This window comes from Nicotiana attenuata, unplaced genomic scaffold, assembly GCF_001879085.1.
Source record: "Nicotiana attenuata strain UT unplaced genomic scaffold, NIATTr2, whole genome shotgun sequence".
Classification (NCBI taxonomy): domain Eukaryota; kingdom Viridiplantae; phylum Streptophyta; class Magnoliopsida; order Solanales; family Solanaceae; genus Nicotiana; species Nicotiana attenuata.
The window spans coordinates 1-21,333 of record NW_017673405.1 but is presented as its reverse complement, the minus strand read 5'-3'; the positions used below and the strand labels follow the sequence as shown (position 1 = coordinate 21,333).

The window sequence follows — 21,333 nt, the reverse complement described above, 5'->3', positions numbered from 1 at the left end:
TGTTTTGGGTAAGCACTATGCACTCTCATGGAAGCCTCAACCTCCAACAGTAATACTCCCTCCTTTCACTTTTATTTGGCAGGTATACTAAACATAAATTTTCATTTTTAATTATCACTCTACGGCATACGCATATCAAGAGAAGACACAAAAAAAAAACTTCTTGTTATATCCATAGTATTTATTACTCATTTCAAATCATTTTCTCAATTCCAATAAAATATGCAATAATTAATAAGAATATCATGGTAAATTATATACTTTATTTATTATTTTTTAAGGGGCGTAAAAAATTAAAACGTGGCAAGTAAAAGTGAATGGAGCGAGTAATAAGAGTAATATAAAGAGCCAAAAGAGAAGAACTAGGTTTAATAGTCACACGGGTATGGGAATAGAAATTGGTCTGTTTGTCTGTAGTTGGTGCTCTTCTTGGTTAGGTTTTTAATATGTTTTGTGTGGGTCTGTTCTCTTCTTTCACCTCCTTCCCCGTAGCTTCAGAGTCTAATATACTTCTCTTCTACCAACCATTGGCACTGAAGCTGTTAGCCACTCCACCGTCACTGCCCCTTTTATATATCCCACACGAATGGCAATGGATAGCATTCATTCACAAAAACTTTCCTAAACAAAAACACTACAACTTAGTCATTCATCACCACAGAGTTGCCATAGCAACCAGCCGAGGCAGATTTTCAGCATAGACCATAAATATATGTTTGAAAAATCCTGAAAAAGTAGGAGTATATTTTTCAAGAAACTCGAAACCTTGAACCAAGTTTAAATCCTGATTCTGCCTCTGCAACCAGCACGACTTGTGTTTGTTGTTACTAATTTTCCTGTCCGTTACTTATGGCTTTCCTTAGGTGCTTTGGATATAAGCTAATAAGGCGCGGTGGAGTAGCTGATGCCCGTGTTTTTGTGGAAGACGATAAAGATGATGAGTTGGATTGCACAACGATTAAAGGTCAGGTGACGAGATATACAAGCTGCGAATTGAAGAAATTCACCATGAATTTCTCTACGTCTAAGTTAATTGCCTGTGGAGGATTTAGCACTGTCTATTTAGCTGAATTTCCTAATTCAACTCTAGGAGCTGTCAAGATCATGGACAGCAGCAGCGAGCGTCTCAACAGAATTTACAAGCAAGAATTAGACATTTTGCTTCAAATCCAACATGATAACATAGTCAAGCTTCTTGATCACTGTGACGACGCAGAATTGGGGAACATGTTGGTATTTGAATATGTTCCAAATGGGACTTTACAGGACAAACTCCACGGGAAGAGAGACACAATTATTCCATGGAGAAACCGTATGACAGTGGCATTTCAACTTGCTCAAGCCATTGAATATCTCCATGATAAATGTCCATTACAAATAGTCCATAGTGATATCAAAGCTTCAAATATATTGTTAGATAAGCAATTCAACTGCAAGCTTTGTGATTTTGGGTCAGCGAAGATGGGATTTTCTTCTTCAGTTTTGCCACCAACGAACCGTATGATGCTTGGTTCTCCAGGCTATACTGATCCTCACTACTTGAGAACTGGGATTGCCTCCAAGAAAAATGACATATATAGCTTTGGAGCTGTTACTTTAGAACTCATTTCCGGGGTTGAAGCCTTTTCCTCAGACACTGGGGAGAGACTAATATCAAAAGCTGCTCCTATTCTAAACAATGTCTCTAAAGTAGCTGAAATGGTGGATCCAAGCCTTAACGGGGATTATGAATTGGAGGAAGCTAAGGCCATGGCGTCGCTTGCAGCATTGTGCTTAAGTGATTGTTCCAGTCTCAGACCCTCTGCTTCTGAAATCTTGGAGGTTATGAGAAGTAGAATATCTTCCATCTCTTTTCTCTGTTCAGCTGATAAAAAGGTTCTAGTATACTAGAACTAGTATTTAGCATAAAAGAATGAAATTTTGTATAGTGTCATAGCTAGGCAAAAGAATCAGTTCAAGAAACTTCATACTACTTAAGAGTTGAAAGATTGAAATTTGAATGGTCGATTCAGGATATATTTTCTGTTCTTTTTCCTCCCTTTTTGGGGTTTCACAATTTTAATCCTTGCACAGTTATGAAATTTGGAGTTTTGTGAGATTCTCAGGACATTATAAATTAATCTCAGTCAAACAGTAATGGGAGGCCATAACGTGCAATTAATAAATTACGTACTACATAAAAGAGAGAATGAAAAGCCTCCCATGCTAAATATTGCAGCCTCGTTAGCGTTTTCGTTCGTGTAATAAAAGGTTTTTTTTAAAAAAAAAATCTGTTTACCTTAAAAATGGTAATTACAATTAGATTTGATTTTGTGGTTCTAAAAATACATGATTTATTTTTATGCTAGTTGTTAGGCAATAGATGCTAAGTGTGAGACCAAAAAAATAAGGTAAAAGCTTGAAGACAGAACGTTATGCAAACCGAGTAGCCGAGAATCGGGGCCTCGAGGTCGAGCTAAAGCGTTAGGCTGTGGATAGCCGATGAAGGACTAACAGTTCTAAGAGCTTTGATGAGAGCTCTTTATGATTAATGATGAGTCACAAATAAGGAACAATCAATGAAACGTAATAAATGTAAGCAATGTAATAAATATAAGCAATAAACTCAAGGGAGAATATGTTTAAGTTAGAGAGCAGAGAATGTTCTTGTTCTTGTATTGAATATCATGTGTCTTACAAAATGATAAAAGTCCCCTTTATATAGGAGGGGGAATCCCAACATGGTACATGTATAATTATTACAAAGAGATGTAGTTGGTACAGCTATTTAATGATGTGGTACAGACCTATACTATTCTTGCAGGCGTTGTTAGCTTTGACCACGTGCCTAGGGAATTTCCCGCTTATCTATGATAGCTACCGATTGGTGCTGCCCCGAGATCGAGCATAGGGAACCCTCGGGGTCGAACCTCGAGTTGTGCCTCGAGCCTTCTGGAGACGGGCTTGTTGGAATGTCATAATGATCATAAAATCGGGCTCTCCGATTTTAGCCGTATACAGATAGTCCCCGCGTTTCTTAGAGTGAAAACGATAAGAAACGGTCTTGAATTCTTGACTCTTCGATACTTCCATCACGATGTCAACCCGTGAGAGCATTAAATGACATGACTCAAAGGCTGCGCAGAGGTCGCTGTTAGCACGATTAAGTGGTACACTTGTGCTTTTGTCATTTTTGTTCATACTGGAGGCAGAGTCTGCCCGGAGGCGAAAAGGAGATGCAACCGTTGAGGAGATGCAACGGAAGAGAGCGGTCGCACATCGATGGCTCGAGCCGAGATACCTCTCGGGGCAGCTGAGCCTGCAATACCCGAGGCTTCCAGCCTCGGGGGAGTGGCTCCTCTTTTGCATTGTCTTCTTCCCTGGCCGAAGGTACTTCGAGGGACAAGGATCTTTCTTCGCTATCTTCTTCTCCCGTCGAAGGTACTTCGAGGGGTACAGATTTTCTGCCGCTGTCTTCTTCTCCCGTCGAAGGTACTTCGAGGGATACAGATTTTCTGCCGCCGTCTTCTTCTCCCGCCGAAGGTACTTCGAGGGATGTTCGGCGCTAGGGGCCGCCTAAACCAAGCGGGGTCTCGAGCGATCAAACCCCCACCGAGAGCGGTTCGACTGGGGCCGATGAGACCAGGCCAGTGATGTACGCTCAACCTTTGAGAAGTCTCGGCGGCTCTATTCTGTGGTGAATTTTGGTTGACTTTGTTGGTTTCTTGGTTTTGCATTTTCATTTTCTCATTGAGCTTCTTTTTCATAGGCCTTTGACGAGCTCAAGTCCGAGCTGCTCCGCCGTGAAGCCAGGTTGCAGAAAGCCTTGGACGGGAAGAAATCCCTCAGACTTCTTTGTGATAAAAGGGCAAAGGAGTTGATACGCCTTTGGTACAAGATGAAATCGAAGCCTGAACTACGAAGGCCGCCTCGAGGGATGGGTAACCATTGTTTTGAGGGGATGCATGTTTCTTCTTCTATCCTTGGAGATTAATATGTCAATACTTCAGTTGCAGAGTAAGACGGAGGACCTAGAATGCCATTGGGGCAAAGTTGGTCAGGCCAAGTATGAGTGTAATGAGCTAAGAGCTCAGATAGACGCCCAAGTTGCGGCCAAGAAGAATTCTTCGGCCAAGGCTTCTGCCCTCGAGGTGCAACTCCGGAATGCTCGTGAAAACAGCTCGTTCCAGACGAGCAGGATTGTAAGGCTCGAGTCTGACCTTTTGAAGATGAAGGCCAAGGTCGTGGATGCCCGGGCTGATGCTGAAGAGATTCGAGCTAAGGCTGATAAGAAAGTGACCGATGCTCGAGCTGAGTTGAGAGGGGCTTTCGATTGGGAGAGCAGAAGCAAATATGCCCGGTGTAGATCTCGGAGGGAAACCCTCGAGGAGATCCACGCTAGGGGCTTCGATCTCTCGGAAGAGATAGAGCAGGCTAAGGCGGATGAACACAACGCCAAGTTCCTCGTATCTGATGCCGAGGATAATGAGGAAGAGGCTGATGGAGCCGTAGTCCCCAAGGGGAGAGTAGACTAGGCTTTTCCTTCCTGATTCTGCGTACTATGCTTTTAGAGAACATTGTAAATGAAGCCTTGTATTATTTCACATATACATATAAAAAGAAGCCTTTCGGTTTTCCCCCTTCATGAATTTCCCGTTGCCTGTGTATGCCTTTCTTTTGTTTTGAATTTTGACGCTAATCAATGACTAGCCAGATGAATTGGACTTCGAGGAAAAACCCTTAGGTTTACAAATCGGCCCTGAGGCTTGTTAAGCCTTTGAATTTTGAGCTGGCTCTTAGGCTCTTGCGCGTCAGGTAGGTACGACCTTTAATAAAGGTTGGTGCTTAGGCTCTTACGCGTTGGGTCGGTACGACCATTAATTTAAGCTGGCGATAGTGGATCTTAAGCATTCGGTCGGTAGGACCTTTTGATTTAAGCTGGCGACAGTGGCTCTTACGCATTGGGTCGGTACGACCTCTAGTATAGGCTTTATTTTCCCTCTTTGAAGTTTTGGTGTTCGTCCGACTCTTCGACGGTTCGATAAGAACCTCGATTGCGAGCCGTTATGTGATGATAGACGAGCACCTCGGGAGGTTTCTCTCGGTGGCTGAATTATTCAAAGCCTTTTTATTGTTTGGAGCTGATGTGATCGAAGCTCTTTTGCTTATGCCGAGGGTAGCCTAGTTAACCGATTCTTTTCAATGTATTTTTGATGTAATTGAAGGCCTGTGATTTATGGCGATGGTCAGGCGTCCCCGAGTCGCGTTAGTTTGGCTGGTACAGCCTTGTGACCGTAGTCATTGTATTTGGCCGTAGCCTTTTAGTCCCCGAGTGAAGTAGCTTCGGCGTCTATATCGAGGGTACGCCTTTTTAGGGGTCTTACAAGTTCGAATATATAGCCTTAACTTTAAGATCAGGATTATGCCTTTTGTAAGGTCTTATAAATTTGAACATGACTTACTTGAGGTCTTACAGATAGGTTACTTGGTACAAGTATGATTCATGCGTGGCCTTGAAGTCTTACAGATAGGTTGCTTGGTACAAGCATAATTTATGCCTTGCTTGAGGTCTTACAGATAGGTTGCTTGGTGCAAGCATAATTCATGCCTTGCTTGATGTCTTACAGATAGGTCGCTTGGTACAAGCATAATTCATGCCTTGCTTGAGGTCTTACAGATTTGGTATTTCCTTATGGAGGGCTTTCGGGCTCGAGGTTGCCCGCTTGGGGTCTTATGGCCTCGAGTTTTTGATAGCTCGATAGGGTAACAGTCGTCGACGGTCCACGAGCCGTCGAGAGTTTTTGTCTCTGGAGCCGTTCTTTGTAAACTTTGATGTTGCCTCATTGAGGGCTTATGAGCTCAAAGTTTCCGGCCCGGAGGTCTTACGGCTTCGAGTTTTTGATGTCAGTCCCCGAGTGTTCCAGAAATTTCTGGCCCTGGGGCCGTTTCTTGTAAAAATAGCAAACCTCTCTGAAGCGCAAGGCGTTTTGATGGCAGAAGATACTCCTTCGATTACTTGGTACAATTATACATGTTTTCGTCCTCGAGGGTTCGATTATTCTATGCGGACACGGTTCATTTGACCGTTTGGCCCGATACATCATTTTTCTATCGAGACCCTCTTTGACTCATTTTGATTTCTCCAGGGAGGTGATCTCCCGGGGGAATGCCCCCCAGTATTCGAGGTTGATTGAAGAGAAGTCTTGAATATTTGTTAAGTTCTCCTTAGGTAGCATATAGATGTTGCCTCATTAAAAACCTTGCCGGTAAAACCCTTCTTGGGATAAAATCCGACCGAAGGAAAAGAGTGCAACGCATGCTTTAAAACCTAAGGTCTTCAAGCTGGAAGGTGCTTCGATTTTTCTAACCGGACACCTGCACACAGGTTAGTGTAAGACATAAATAAAAAGGGAGACGGTTATACCTTAGTAGTGATGGCGCTTCGAGCCTCGATATCCTTCGACTGCTGGCTTCGAGGACGCGTAATGGTCCTTTGCCAGGAGCCTGCTAGGATATGCTGAGCCCGAGGGGGCTCCTAGTTGGTCATCCTCGACCCTAATCTTTGAATGATACCGGTTGTGGACATCCGCTCAAGTCACAACGAGATATTCAACCTAGTTCTGCATTAGCTGCTTCGAAGCTATCGAGCTTCGTTCGCTCAAGCCTTAGGTGAAGGCCTGCACTGCCCAGTCATCGGAGACTGGTGGTAATTCCATTCGCTCTATTTGAAAGCGAGATACAAACTCCCATAGCATCTCGTTTTCTCTCTGTTTAATTTTGAAGACATCGGATTTCCTTGTGGCAACCTTGATGGCCCCGGCATGTGCCTTTATAAAAGAATCTGCCAGTATGGCAAATGAGTCTATCGAATTCAGGGATAGGTTGTGATACCACATCATGGCCCCTTTTGAAAGTGTTTCTCCGAATTTTTTCAACAGGACAGATTCAATCTCGTCGTCCTTCAGGTCATTTCCCTTTACAGCAGAAGCGTAGGCAGTGATGTGCTCGTTGGGGTCCGAGGTTCCGTTGTACTTCAGGAGATCGGGCATTCTGAATTTCTTTAGGATAGGCTTTGGAGCAGCACTCGATGGGAATGGCCTATGCACGAATTTCTCTGAATCTACACCCTTTAGAATCGGGGGTGCGCCCGGGATCTGATCGACCCTTGAATTGTAGGTCTCCACCTTTTTGTCATTAGCTTCTATCTTCTTTTCGCCCGATTCAATCCTCTTTGTGAGCTCCTCGAGCATCTTTATAATAGCGGGGTCGGCTGCTGACCCGTTGTTGCTCGATCTTTCCAGTACGTGTTCGGCTCGAGGAGCCGTTTCCGGTGCTGTTGTGCTTACAGTTTTTTGGCTTTGCAGTTGAGGAATCGCCAGCTGTTGTGCCTGCAACATCTAAAAAATGACGTGAAGGCTAACCTCTCTTTAGTCCCGAGCTGGGGTTCTCTGAGCTTCTTGTTGGTTTTCTTGGCGTATACTCCCGTTAGTGCGGAAGCTTATATCGACGTGTTGGGCGTTGCATGAGCCCATATCCACGGGGATTGGTTCTTGTGCGACCTCAGGGTTTCGCAGTGGTACACCGGCGCCTAGAACAGCTACACCATTCTCTCCATGGTCCTCAAGACCATTGTTTTCATGTGCATTCAGTGAGTTAGACATTTTGACTTGAAATCAAAGATTCTTGGACAAGAAAAAGTGTGAAGAATGACTTGTGTTTTCAATAAACCAGCATGAAAACAATCACTATTATTTTTAGCCCCACGATGGGCGCCAAACTGTTTACCTTGAAAATGGTAACTACAATTAGATTTGATTTTGTGGTTTTAAAAATACGTGATTTATTTTTATGCTAGTTGTTAGGCAATAGATGCTAAGTGTGAGACCAGAAAATAAGTTAAAAGCTTGAAGACAGAACATTATGCAAACCGAGTAGCCGAGAATCGGGGCCTCGAGCTAGCCTGTACTGGGACTCGAGGTCGAGCTAAAACGTTAGGCTGTGGATAGCCGATGAAGGACTAACAGTTCTAAGAGCTTTGATGAGGGCTCTTTATGATTAATGATGAGTAACCAATGAGGAACAATCAATGAAACGCACTAAATGTAAGCAATGTAATAAATATAAGCAATAAACTCAAGGGAGAATATGTTTAAGTCAGAGAGCAGAGAATGTTCTTGTTCTTGTATTGAATATCATGTGTCTTACAAAATGATAAGGGTCCCTTTTATATAGGAGGGGGAATCCCAACATGGTACATGTATAATTATTACAAAGAGACGTAGCTGGTACAACTATTTAATGATCTGGTACAGACCTATACTATTCTTACAGGCGTTGTCAACTTTGACCACGTGCCTAGGGAATTTCCCGCTTATCCATGATAGCCACTGATTTGTGCTACCCCGAGATCGAGCATAGGGAACCCTCGGGGTCGAACCTTGAGCTATGCCTCGAGCCTTCTGGAGACGGGCTCGTTGGAATGACATAATGATCATAAAATCGGACTCTCCGATTTTAGCCGTAAACAAAATTCCTCCCAATTTAGGAGGGTCTATAGTGTTTCCACACTTCCCCTCTAGCGTAACTCGAACCAAGGACCTAACCGTCGTGGGTGGAGGCGCTTTTACCAACTAATAAAAGGTTGATATTGGAGGATTTTCTAAAACACATCAAAATAGTTTATTCCCGCAGTTGTTGTAAGTATAGTTGTCAAAATTGCACCTATTTGGCTGCTTGTTAGGTGGATTATTTTGGACTTATACTATCTCATTACAATAATTTTTTTTTGTTTAAGAGATTTTCGGTAAAAACTTCAATCTTAAAGCATGGCTGGTTAGGTGGTGTACATTGTTACCAATGTAATATACATTTTTTGTCATGCACTAAAAGAATCTCATTATCATATTTCTATGGACACATTCCTGCTCTCAGGACTTCATCGAATCACTCTCTAGATTTACTCTTACCGCTAGATTTACTCTTACCGATATGCATATAAAGTGTTTTCACGATAACTATGAGGTATACAAGATCACGAAATAAGAGTTCCTCGAGGTAACGATTATGCTCCTCTAACTCTTAAGGGCCATTTGGTTACCAGGATAGGATACACAAGGGTATACTATGGGTTGAAATATCTTATGAGATTATCTATTTTATTTTCTGTATGGGATAACTAATCCCATCATTTTAGTACAAAATAATTTTCGGAGCTAATTGATACTCATAATCAAACGCAGGATAAAATAAACCTGCATTTTATCCCGAGATTGTTATCCCTTATTCCACCAACCAAATAAATCCTTGCAGTCCAATTTAAGCAAATAAAAGCTGCATGAAAGCTTGATGTATCCATGCCCCAAATAACATCAAAGTCCACCGTATCAAGAAATAGGAGATCTACACTAGTCTCAAGGCTCCCGATAGAAACCACACACGAGCGATAAATATGATCTACAACAATAGAATCTCCCACAGGCATGGAAACATGGCAGTCTCAGTTCCAGCTGCACCGGTATAAAATAATCCTGCATTTTATCCCGAGATTATTATCCCTTATTCCACCAACCAAACGAACCCTGGCAGTCCAATTTAAACAAATAAGAGCTACATGAAAAGCTTGATGTATCCATGCCAAAAATAATATCAAAGTCCACCATATCAAGAAGTAGGAGATCTACACTAGTCTCAAGGCTCCCGAAGGAAACCACACACGAGCAAAAAATATGATCTATAATAATAGAATCTCCCACAAGCATTAGGGGTGGGCATAATACCGCCGAACCAAAAAACTGGCCGAATCGTAAATTTCGATTTTTTTGATTTTTGTTTAATCGGTTATTCGGTCGGTGTGCGATTTTTAAATTATTATATTTCGGTATTCGGTGCGGTTTGCGGTTTTGGTGTAACCGAAAAAATCGAAGTTATGAGAGATGAGTTGAGAAAATCAGAAATATAGCTCTTACTCATAGGATATTAATTATTGGGTTTAAACATACCTTTGCACTTTCAACCATCTTCCTCCGAATCAGCTGGTTAACGTTAATTACACTAAGTGTTATCTTCAAATAGGCGGCGGCAGAGGCAACAAACTAAATCAGTAAGCATATATTACTTCTCACAAATTAATTTGGCTATGTTTTACCTGTTTCTTAAGAACAACCAAGTTCTTAGTATGCATAAGGGACTGTGGCAAGACACCATATAAAGGAGGCAATCCAATCAAACCACATAGCAAAGTCTAAGGAGAAGTTTCAATCCATGTCAATATTGTTGGTCTTGATTATTAAAAGTTAAAACAGCAACATATAATGACAGATGATAGAGGATCCAATAATTAGTGGTTGCCTACTAAGGCGTAGAGTATGCTAGATTTCCGATGTTACAATGTAACAGAAAAGCAAGCAGTCTATGAGTCAGCACATAAAAATCTTGCATCGTTAGTAACCGAAAAACTAAACCAAAAATAACCGAATCGATACTTGAAAAAGCCACATCGAATCGTAAATACTTTGGTTTGATTTGGTTATTAATATTACAAAATCGAAAATCGATAAATCGAATCGTACTTTCATACTAACCGATCGAATAACCCGATGCCCACCCTTAACAGGCGCAGACACATGGCAGTCTCAGTTTCAGCTGCAGTAGCCACTTCTCAGGCTGGGGGAGGTGCTCAGACTTCCGCCGCCAGCAATCTAGAGCAGGTAGCCCAGGGACTCCAGACAACGAGGCACTACTAGCCCAGATGGTTACTGCTGCTCAGGCCCATGTTGGCCCACCTATGGGTGTTGAGGAGCAGAAGAGACTAGAGCGGTTTGGGAGGTTCAACTCTCTAGAGTTTAGTGGGGCAGAGTCAGAGGATGCTCAGGACTTTATAGACATGTGTCAGCGGATCCTTCGGGCAGCGGGTAATTTTGATACCATTGGAGTTTTATTTACTACTTTACAGCTGATAGGGGGAGCCTACAGATGGTAGGAGGCCTATGAGTTGAGCAGGCCAGCCGGCACTGTACCACTTACATGGCATGAGTTCTAAGTTCTCTTTATAGAGAAATTCGTTCCACAGACTCGCAGAGATGAGTTGCGTAAGCAGTTTGAGCAGCTACACCATGAGGGTATCTCAGTGACTCAGTGTGAGATGAGATTTTCAGAGTTGGCTCGTCACGCAGTATGGTTGGTTCCCACTGAGAATGAGAGGATTAGAAAGGTTCGTTGATGGCCTCAACTATGGATTACACTTCATTATGGCTCGGAAGATTGCGATGGATGCGAGGTTTGACGAGGTGGTAGATATTGCTAGATGCCTAGAGCTAGTTCACAGTCAGGAGCATGAGGAGATGGATGCCAAGAGGCCCGTAGTTCAGGTGGTTTCAGCAGTGCCTCATTTGGAGGGCAGTCCCAACATAGTAGGGGTCATCCTTATAGGTCCGTTCAAATGGCTCGTCTGGTTCATGGTGGTGCATCAGCCAGTCATGGTTCATTTAGTGCTTGTCCAAGTCAGTCATCTTTTAGTGTCCTTCCAAATCAGAGTTCATCTCATGCTCCATTAGTTATGGGTTTGTCAGTACCTGGTTCTTCTAGCGGCTATTCTGGTTCTCGGGGTCTGGTTCAGTCCCCGCCGCCATTTGTAGATCGAGGTTGCTATGAGTGTGGAGAATTGGGGCATGCGAGGAGGTATTGTCCCGCCTTATGGGAGGTCCAGTTCAGCAGAGAGGTCAGGCTATAACTTCCGCATCAGTTACTTCACCACCCGCTCAGCCATATTAGGGTGGGACTCAGGCAGTTCGAGCTCGCTCTATAGGGGGAGGTCGATCAGGTGGTGGTCAGGCTCAATGCTATGATTTTCCTGCCAGGCTAGAGGTCGTTGCTTTAGACACAGTTATCATAGGTATTGTTTCAATGTACCACAAGGATGCTTCCATATTATTTGACCTTGGTTCCACTTATTCGTATGTATCATCGTACTTTGCTCGCTATTTGGATACGCCCCTTGATTCCTTAGTTATGCATTTTCATATATCTATAATGGTGGGTGATTCTACTACCGTAGACCGTGTGTATCGGTCGTGTGTGGTGACTATTGGGGGATTAGAGACAAGATTTGATCTTTTACTACTTATTATGGTCTATTTTGATGTGATTCTAGGCAATGTCATGCTATTCTGGATTGTCACACTAAGACCGTGACGTTGGTGATTTTGGAAATGCATAGGATTGAGTGGAGAGGTTCTCCAGATTATATTTCCAGCAGAGTGATTTCATATTTGAAGGCTCAAGGGATAGTTGAGAAATGATGTTTGGCATATTTGGCTTTTGTGAGGGATGTTAGTTGTGATACTCCTACCATCGAGTCTGTTCCGGTAGTGAGGGACTTTCCAGATGTGTTTCCTACAGACCTGTCCGGCATGCCACCTGATAGGGACATTGATTTTGGTATTGATCTGGTGTCGGGCACTCAGCCCATCTCTATTCCTCCGTATCGTATGGCGCTAGCAGAGTTGAAAGAATTGAAAGAACAATTTTAGGAGCTACTTGATAAGGATTCATTAGGCTTAGTGTGTCGTTTTGAGGTGCACCAGTTTTGTTTGCGAAGAAGAAGGATGGTACTATATGGATATGCATTGATTATAGGCAGTTGAACAAAGTTACAATTAAGAAAAGTATCCATTACCGCGCATTGATGACTTATTTAACCAGCTTCAGGGTGCGGGAGTGTTCTCTAAGATTGATTTAAGGTATGGATATCACCAGTTGAAGATTCGATACTATGATATTCTGAAGACGGCATTCAGCACCCGTTATGGTCACTACGAGTTTCTTGTGATGTCTTTTGGGATGACCAATGCCCTAGCAACATTTATGTATCTGATGAGTAGCGTATTCTAGCCATATCTTGATTCTTGTGGCACGTGGTGTCCAGTGAGGGGATCAAGGTAGATTCAAAGAAGAGTGAGGCAGTTTAGAGTTGGCCCGGACCATCTTCAGCTACTGAGATCCGAAGTTTCCTTGATTTGGCCGGATATTATCGTCATTTTGTATCAGGAGAGCACCTGAGCGGTTTTCTTTACTGTTTTGAGTAATTTTGTACTAGATTAACTTCTAAACATTATATTTTCTTTCCTTAATCAATTATTATGCATTCTATCTTAATTTCTTCTTGTATTTCTTCAATTTTCATGAGTAGCTAAATTTCTACCTAGGGTTGTGGCCCAACCCTAGTGTGGGTACTTAATGGGTGTTTGATTTAGGGCTTGTTTGTGATTGGGTTAGTAATATTTAGCCTTGTTCATGCTTGTATTCTAGAATTAATGGTTGCAAACATTGATTCATGCCTATTTGACTTAGTCTCTACTTGAGAAAGAGAGACTAAGTCTAGGAAAACTTGGCTAATAGGAAATTGGGGTGAACTCAAGAAATTGATAGCCCCAATTAAAGGTTCAAAACTAGAGATAGTAAGACCCGACTTAAGAATATATCACTTGTTATGTGCAATACTCATTTGGACTTGAGAAATCCAAGTTGGGCAAAATTACTCAAACTATCGAGAGGTATAGAGTGAGTAATTGCGTGTGATTGCTATATTACAACCCCGACTAATCAAACTTGCCCTAGAGTTTACAACCCGTTTGGTAACCACCTAGGTGGAAGTCACGACTGTAGATCCTTTATCATTTGAAAAACAACCAAGACCAAAAATATTGTCTTCTAGTTTATTATTTGCAATCAATAGTATAAAGTAGAAATAGAAACAACAAACAAGAATGTGAAGTGCAATTTGAGGCACATTGTACAATTGCACTAGGTGTATACCTAATCCTATTTCTAACTCCCTGAGGATTCGACCCCGGCTCGCTTTGGGTTTTATTATTGCTTCGACTGGCTCACTACCTATATTTGTGGTGTGAGTTTGAGCGACACCAATTTTTGGCGCCGTTACCGGGGAGTTAAACGGATTTAGCTATATATCTATGTTTTTCTGTAATTTGTCTTCTTTTCCTTCCGAGTCACTAGCTTTGTTTTTGAATTGCTTTTAGGTACAAAAATGGCTCTCAGCAATGAGCCCATCGGGAATTCGCCAGTGGGGGAGGACGTGGATGATGACCAAGTATAGGAGGTTCCTCTTGAGAATTTCAAAATCTTTCATGCATTCTTCATTAAACACAAACCTAGCATCCTTTTCCAATAATTTGCACAAGGGATTCACGATCTTTGAAAAGTCCTTGATGAATCTTCGGTAGAAACCCGCATGCCCAAGAAAGCTTCTAACCCCCTTGACGGAAGTAGGAGGAGGAATCTTTGAAATCACTTCAATCTTCGCCTTGTCCACCTCTATACCGTTCTTTGAGATCTTATGGCCGAGGACAATGCCCTCCTCGATCATAAAGTGGCATTTTTCCCAGTTAAGCACAAGATTTGTCTCTTCACATCGGGCCAACACCTTGTCAAGATTCTTCAAGCATTCTTCAAAGGAGTCACCCACAACAATAAAATCATCCACGAACACCTCCAAGGATTCCTCCACCATGTCCGTAATGATAGCCATCATACACCACTGGAATGTAGCCGGTGCATTACACAAACCAAATAGCATCCGTGAAAATGCAAAGGTCCCGTATGGGCATGTGAATGTTGTTTTCTCTTGATCCTCCGGAGCAATCAAAATCTTGTTGTAACCTGAGTACCCATCCAAAAAGCAGTAGTAGGCATGCCCCGCAAGTCTATCCAACATTTGGTCCAGAAAGGGCAATGCAAAATGATCTTTGCAGGTCACTTTATTCAGCTTCCAGTAGTCCATGCATAACCTCCATCCGGTGACAGCCCTAGTAGGGATCAATTCATTTTGCTCATTCGTGACCATAGTCATACCACCCTTCTTTGGCACACATTGTACCGGTGAAGTCCAAGAACTATCCGAGATGGGGTACACAACCCCTGCATCTGGCCATTTGATCACTTCTTTCTTGACGACCTCTTGCATAGCCTCGTTCAACCTCCTTTGATGTTCCACATAGGGTTTGGCATCATCCTCAAGTATAATCTTGTGCATGCAAAAGGCGGGGCTTATTCCCCGAATATCAGCTAGAGTCCATCCAATTGCCTTTTTCCTTCTTTGGAGCACCTCCAGGGTGGCATCTACCTGCATGTTAGTTAAGCAAGAAGAAAGAATAACAGGTAAAGTTGAACTAGGGCCCAAGAATTCATACCTGAGTTGTGAAGGCAAAGGCTTCAACTCCATTACGGGAGGTTCCTCGATTGAGGGCTTTGTTGGTGGTGTCTTTCTGTTCTCAAGATCCAAGGAGAGTTTATGAGGCTCATAGGAGTAAGAACCCATTCCGTGCAAGGCATTGACATACTGTACCAAACCTTCATGCTCGGCCACATCCTAGTTCAAAAATACAGCTTCCAAAGGATCCTCCACGTTGATCATGGCACTCGTGTCATCAACTATCACCTCCGTCACAAGATCCACAAAAGAGCAAACTTCAGAACTATTCAATTGCCTCATCGATTTGCAAACGTGGAATACAACTTTTTCATCACCCACCCGGAAGGTGAGCTCCCCTGCTTCCACATCAACCAATGCCTTCCCTATTGCTAGGAAAGGCCTTCCCAATATTATAGGCACCTCATAGTTGACATCACAGTCGAGAATCACAAAATCCGTAGGCAAAATAAACTTGTCAACCCGAACAAGAAGATTATCAATAATACCAAGCGGCCTCTTCATTGTTCGATCTACCATTTGCAATCTCATTAAAGTAGCTCTAGGTTGACCAATACCCAATGTTTTGAATACAGAGTAAGGCATCAAATTTATACTTCCTCCCAAATCGCACAATACCTTTGCAAAATCCGCACTCCCAATGGTACATAGAATGGTGAACGCTCCAGGATCTTCAAGCTTTGGAGCAATCGAGTGCACAACTGCACTCACTTGATGAGTTATTTTGATGGTTTCACAATCCATAGATCTCTTTTTAGTCACCAAGTCTTTCATAAACTTGGAATATCCCGTCATTGACTCAAGAGCTTCCACCAAAGGAACATTGATTGACAAGCTTTTCATCATCTCAATAAACTTCTTGAATTGGTTTTCATCCTTTTGCTTTGCCAGTCTTTGAGGGTAAGGTGGAGGAGGCCTTGGCAAAGGAGCCTTAGCCTTGGGTACTACCATTTCTAGTATGTCTATCACGTGTTCCCTAGACGGATTCACATCATTTTGAGTCTCCACCTCATTCTCATGAATATCAATTCTCACTTCGACATTCAAATTCTCTTCACTCACTTGCTCATCAACTATTGGAACATCATCATCTAGCACTTCAACCTCATCACTCACAACTTCCTTTTGCTTGGAGGTATTTACTTCACCACCTCTACCACTCCTTGTGATCACCGCCATTCCATGCCTGGTATTGTTCCCACCCTTCTGGTTTACTACCGTGTCACTAGGTAGCGCCCCCTTAGGGCGAGTGTTCGCAGATTGCGAAATTTGGCCAAGTTGAACCTCGAAGTTTTGGATAGAAGTATTATGGGATTCCAACTGGGCATCAGAGTCGGCGTTCTTCTTCATTATTTGCTCAAACATCATCTCAATCCTTCCCATCTCATTGTTTGACGAGCTAGGACCTTGAGACGGAAATGGAGGCGGGTTGTTTGGTTGCTGATACATCGGAGGCCTTTGAAAGCCCAGCCCCCGGTTCCCTTGATTGCCATTATTCCAACCCCCTTGGTTGTTGTTTCCTCCCCAGTTGCCCTGGTTTCACCTATTCTGATTGTTGTTCCCCCAGTTGTTTTAGTTGTTGTTGTTACCACTGTTCCAATTTCCTTATTGGTTTTGATTTCCCTAATTTCCTTGGGATCTCCACTGTTGTTGTTGATTCGGAGCATTGCCCCGTTGTCCTTGGTAGTTGTTCACATAGTGAACTTCTTCACTTTGATCATCGTACCCATCATCTTGGTTGAAACCACTACCACCTTGCTCATATTGATCCGGACTTCCTTGACTTTGTTGTCCTCTTTGTCGCCTTTTATTGACCAACATATTTACCCCTTCCATGGCGTTCACTTGTCTTGGTGCTTGAACTTGCTGCAATTGAGCTTTTGCCAATTGGTTCATTGTTGTAGTCAATTCTGCTATTGCTTGGCCATGGTCAGGGAGCTCTTTGTGCAGGTGAATGACAGTGGGATCACCTTGTGGCACATTAGCTCGGCTTTGCCACGCCGAGGAAGTATCTGCCATCTCATCCAGTATCTCACACGCCTCAGCATAAGGTGTGTTCATAAAGTTTCCCCCTGCTAGCTGGTTCACTACACACTGATTGGTGGTGTTGATGCCATGGTAAAATGTTTGCTGGATCATTGCTTTGGTCATGTCATTGTTCGGAAATTCTTTCACCATCGTCCGATACCTTTCCCAGATCTCATGAAGTGGTTCATTAGGTTCCTGTTTGAAGGCTAGGATCTCATCTCTCAATGTCTCCATATGACCTGGCGAGAAAAACATAGCTATAAACTTGTCGGCCAACTCATCCCTCATAGTTATGGAATGGTTGGGGAGTCTTTCCAGCCAGTCCAAAGCTTTCCCTCTAAGTGAAAAAGGGAACAATCTCAATCTCAATGCATCCTCCGACACATTAGTCTGTTTGCTTCCCCAGTAGGTATCCACAAAGCCCTTTAGATGTTTATATGCATTCTGATGGGGAGCGCCTGTGAAGTACCCTCGTTGCTCCAATAAAGTTAGTTAGCATAACATTTGTAATCTGGAAATTGCCCGCGCGGATCCTGGGTGGGACAATTGCACTTGCGTAGCCTACATTTGGAAGCACCCGAGGAGCTACTCTTGGAAGAACTGGGGGAGGGTCTGTAATGTTGTCATTAGCCTGGCGGCCTCTTCTTTGAGCTTGAGGTACTAGAGGCACCTCATCTTCAGCATTATCATCTACCTCCTCCCCCGGTACATTTCCAATCGGATCATTGTTTGCCATGTTGTACCTGAATCAATTAACAAACACATGTTAGTAAAATAGAAGGAAAGAAAAACAAGACACACAACTAGTCAGATAGATAGCCAAAACCGTTTAGCTCCCCGGCAACGGCGCCAAAAAGTCATCGGCTCCAACCCTATGCCACTATAAAATGGCAAGAGTGGTCAATGCAGCTTTTAACCGAAAGGGCGGGATCGATATCCACAAGGAGCTAATATTGGTTGGGAATTGGGTTTCTATCCAATCTAGCTATGTGTGTTGCTCTTAATTGCACTTCTAAACATGTTTGGATTTGTTCTATTCTACTTTAAATGCTACTAATTGCTGGAAATAATCTAAGTACAATATTTTTGAAGGGTTTTTCTCAATTGATAAAAAGCACTAGGGAAGTGACTTACACCTAGGCGAGTATCTAATGAAGTCTAAAATTTAGGACAACAGTGTTATATTTGGGATCATGATATAACCTTTGCACATAATTACTCACTCTATACCTCTCGCTAGTTTGAGTGATTGTGCCCGAATTGACTTTCTCAAGCCCAATTGGGTATTCAAACAAAACAAGCAAAATTGGCTCAAGTCGGGTATTACTATTGTAGACATGTAATTTTTGACCCTCCCCGAGATTTTACACATTTTTAGCGTTTAAATAGTTAGTTTAGGTCTAATATCGCTATTTTAACTAGTTTTGACCCTTTTACTTTATTTTATCACAAAAATAAAAACTACAAAAATATTTTCTCTTATTTAGCTAATTGATATTTTATTACTTTTAGTTTATCCATCTTTTATAAAATTAAAAAATATACAAAAATAATTTCACTTTTAGTATTTAGTTTTATTCTAGTAATTTATTTTAACTAGGATTGATTTCACTATTTTATAGTTATTATTTTAGGAATTACTATTTTTTAGTCTAGTAGAGTTAAAGGGCCATTTTTAAAGGGCAAATTTGGCCCAATTCGAATCTAGCCCATAATAACCCAAGCCCAATACCCCTAAAAACCTAGAAAGACATTAAAAAAACCCCTAGACTAGACAAGAGGCAGGGGCCATTTTTTCTGATCTTTGAGTGACCCCACCCTTCCTCTTATTGGCACCCTATACCCAAAAACCCCTAGATCTCCAAGACCTCATCTCCATCTCCATACACACACCCATAACCTACAGTAACGCCCATCTCCTCTTCTCAAAAAACCCAGCGGATCTCTCTCTCACGACTCCGCCCAGCGACTCCTCGGCGGAAACCAATCCCACCGGAGAAACCAGCCGCACCACACGCAAAACCAGCGGCCATGGCTTGAACCACCAGCGACCAACCCAACGACCACCCTTGAGCCACCACAGTCGCCGTCTCACACCACCTGGAACTCACCGGAGACAGCAGCAGCTGGTGCCACTTTACTGTCGGAATCCGGCGAGAATAAACCCAGCGATCCCACTGCTCATTTTTTCTTCCGATGGTGCTGCTCCGTTAATAACCACCGTTGAAGTGGTGATTCCGTCCTCACCAGCTCCACCGGCGACTGCACATACACACAGTCGAGAAACACAAGTTTTTAAAAAAAAAAAAAGAATAAGGGGCAAAATCAAAATATAGATTCCTGTTCACTTTTCGATTCTGTTTGTTTTGGTTTTAAGGATGAATTTTGGTTTAAATTTGGGTTTGAATCCGAGCTTGGTTGAGTCCGTCCGGTTTTTAATGTTCCGGTGCTAATTCGAGTTCCGTCCGCGGTTTGTCACATTTATGAGTTCAAAACAGTGAAACAATCAATTTTCCGGCTATATTGAGGTCAACTCTTTCATCCTCTATTTGTTTTATTCAAGCTTAATGTTAATTATTTGTTTGGTGATGTGATCCCGTTGTTTTTATAATTGTTCCTCCGGAGTCTTGAATTTGCTTGCTCGGTTATCTTCTCGTGTTTACTCGAATTGGTTGTAGTTGAACATGATTTTGTCACAGTATAGAAATTGGGTTGCTATTCATCGGCTGAACTACGTCAAATTAAATTAAATGGGCTCGGGTACTAAAGTTGATGAAATTGAGCTTTTAATTGTATATTGCTTTGTTACTTGCCTATATTCGTTAGGAGCATGCTTAGGCCGTCATCACATGGGTAGGCAAACTTTTCGGCGCGTAAGTAAATTATCATAGCTACGGGTACGGTTCCCGTGACGTAGTTGTGATACATAATTTCCAAATCCGGGGATACATTTATGTGACCCGGCCACAACTTCTAATAATAAAAATAAACATGTTGTAGATCGTGGGTACGGTTCCCGTGACATGATTAGCAATGTGTACAAAATCGGCAAGTGTACAACAATCGTGAATTGTTCCAGAAAATAGTTCTATAAACATTAAAAGCAGTTAGAAAGTTAAAAATGCACATAGGTTTAAAATGTGTAATAAATCAGATAATTAGGCCAATAATAATAGTTGAGCGACCGTGCTAAAACCACGGAACCCGAGAATGCCTAACACCTTCTCCCAGGTTAATAGAATTCCTTACCCGGATTTCTGTGTTCGAAGACCATAAATAAGAGTATACTTCCTCGATCTGGGATTTTAAACCGATGACTTGGGACACCATAAATTATCCCAAGTGGCGACTCTGATTTTGAATAAATAATCCCGTTTCGGTGTTGTCACTTTAATTGGAAAAACTCCCTTATACCCTTTCGGGTAGAAAAATAAGGTGTGACAGCTCTGACGACACTGCTGGGGATCAACCCAGAATCTCTGGTTCAGCGTTCAAGAATTTGATCTTAGAGTTATTGTTATATTTGGCTTTTATTTATTATCTGATTTTATTACATGCTTGGGCCTAATATGCTAAATATCGCTTTTTACCGCTTTGATATTATTTGAACTGTATATAAACTGCTGCGAAAACCTTCTTTTCTAATCTTCTAGGAAGTGCACGCTGGCGTGACTTCTTTTCTGTTAGTGTCATACCCTGATTTAGAACGAGGCTCAGATCAGTTATAAAGCCAGATGGCCTTTTGGTTCCCGGTACGTAGCCCCCCCGGCTCGAGTTGTCCGCTTGGGTAAGCCAGGTCTAGAACAATACAACCAGGTATTAAACCTAGAATAACACAGCCCCATGCCGGATCCCTAGTAGGAACGCTTATTTGCATCACGTGCATTTGACTTAGGGGACTCAACACAGGGGTTGGGTCCGTCTAGGACAGGTGTACCCAAAATAACAAACCAACCTGATGCATTTTTTACGTGCTACCTGTGCATTTATTTGTTTCAGCTTGCATGTTTACCGGCTTCTATATTAGGAAAGAAAAATCAAAGAAAAACCAAGGTTGAGGTATGAAAGAGAATTTCACCGTTTCCCAAAAATAAGTGTTC

The 21,333-nt window shown here is 42.4% G+C and overlaps 1 protein-coding gene across 1 annotated transcript; it reads left to right on the top strand.

Moving 5' to 3' along the window:
- Positions 1-365: 365 nt before the first annotated feature.
- LOC109216298 (probable receptor-like protein kinase At4g10390) lies at positions 366-2,038 on the top strand. Its single transcript, XM_019380441.1, has one exon. The coding sequence runs from the start codon at positions 850-852 to the stop codon at positions 1,888-1,890; it is 1,041 nt and encodes a 346-aa protein (XP_019235986.1). The 5' UTR covers positions 366-849; the 3' UTR covers positions 1,891-2,038.
- Positions 2,039-21,333: the final 19,295 nt, after the last annotated feature.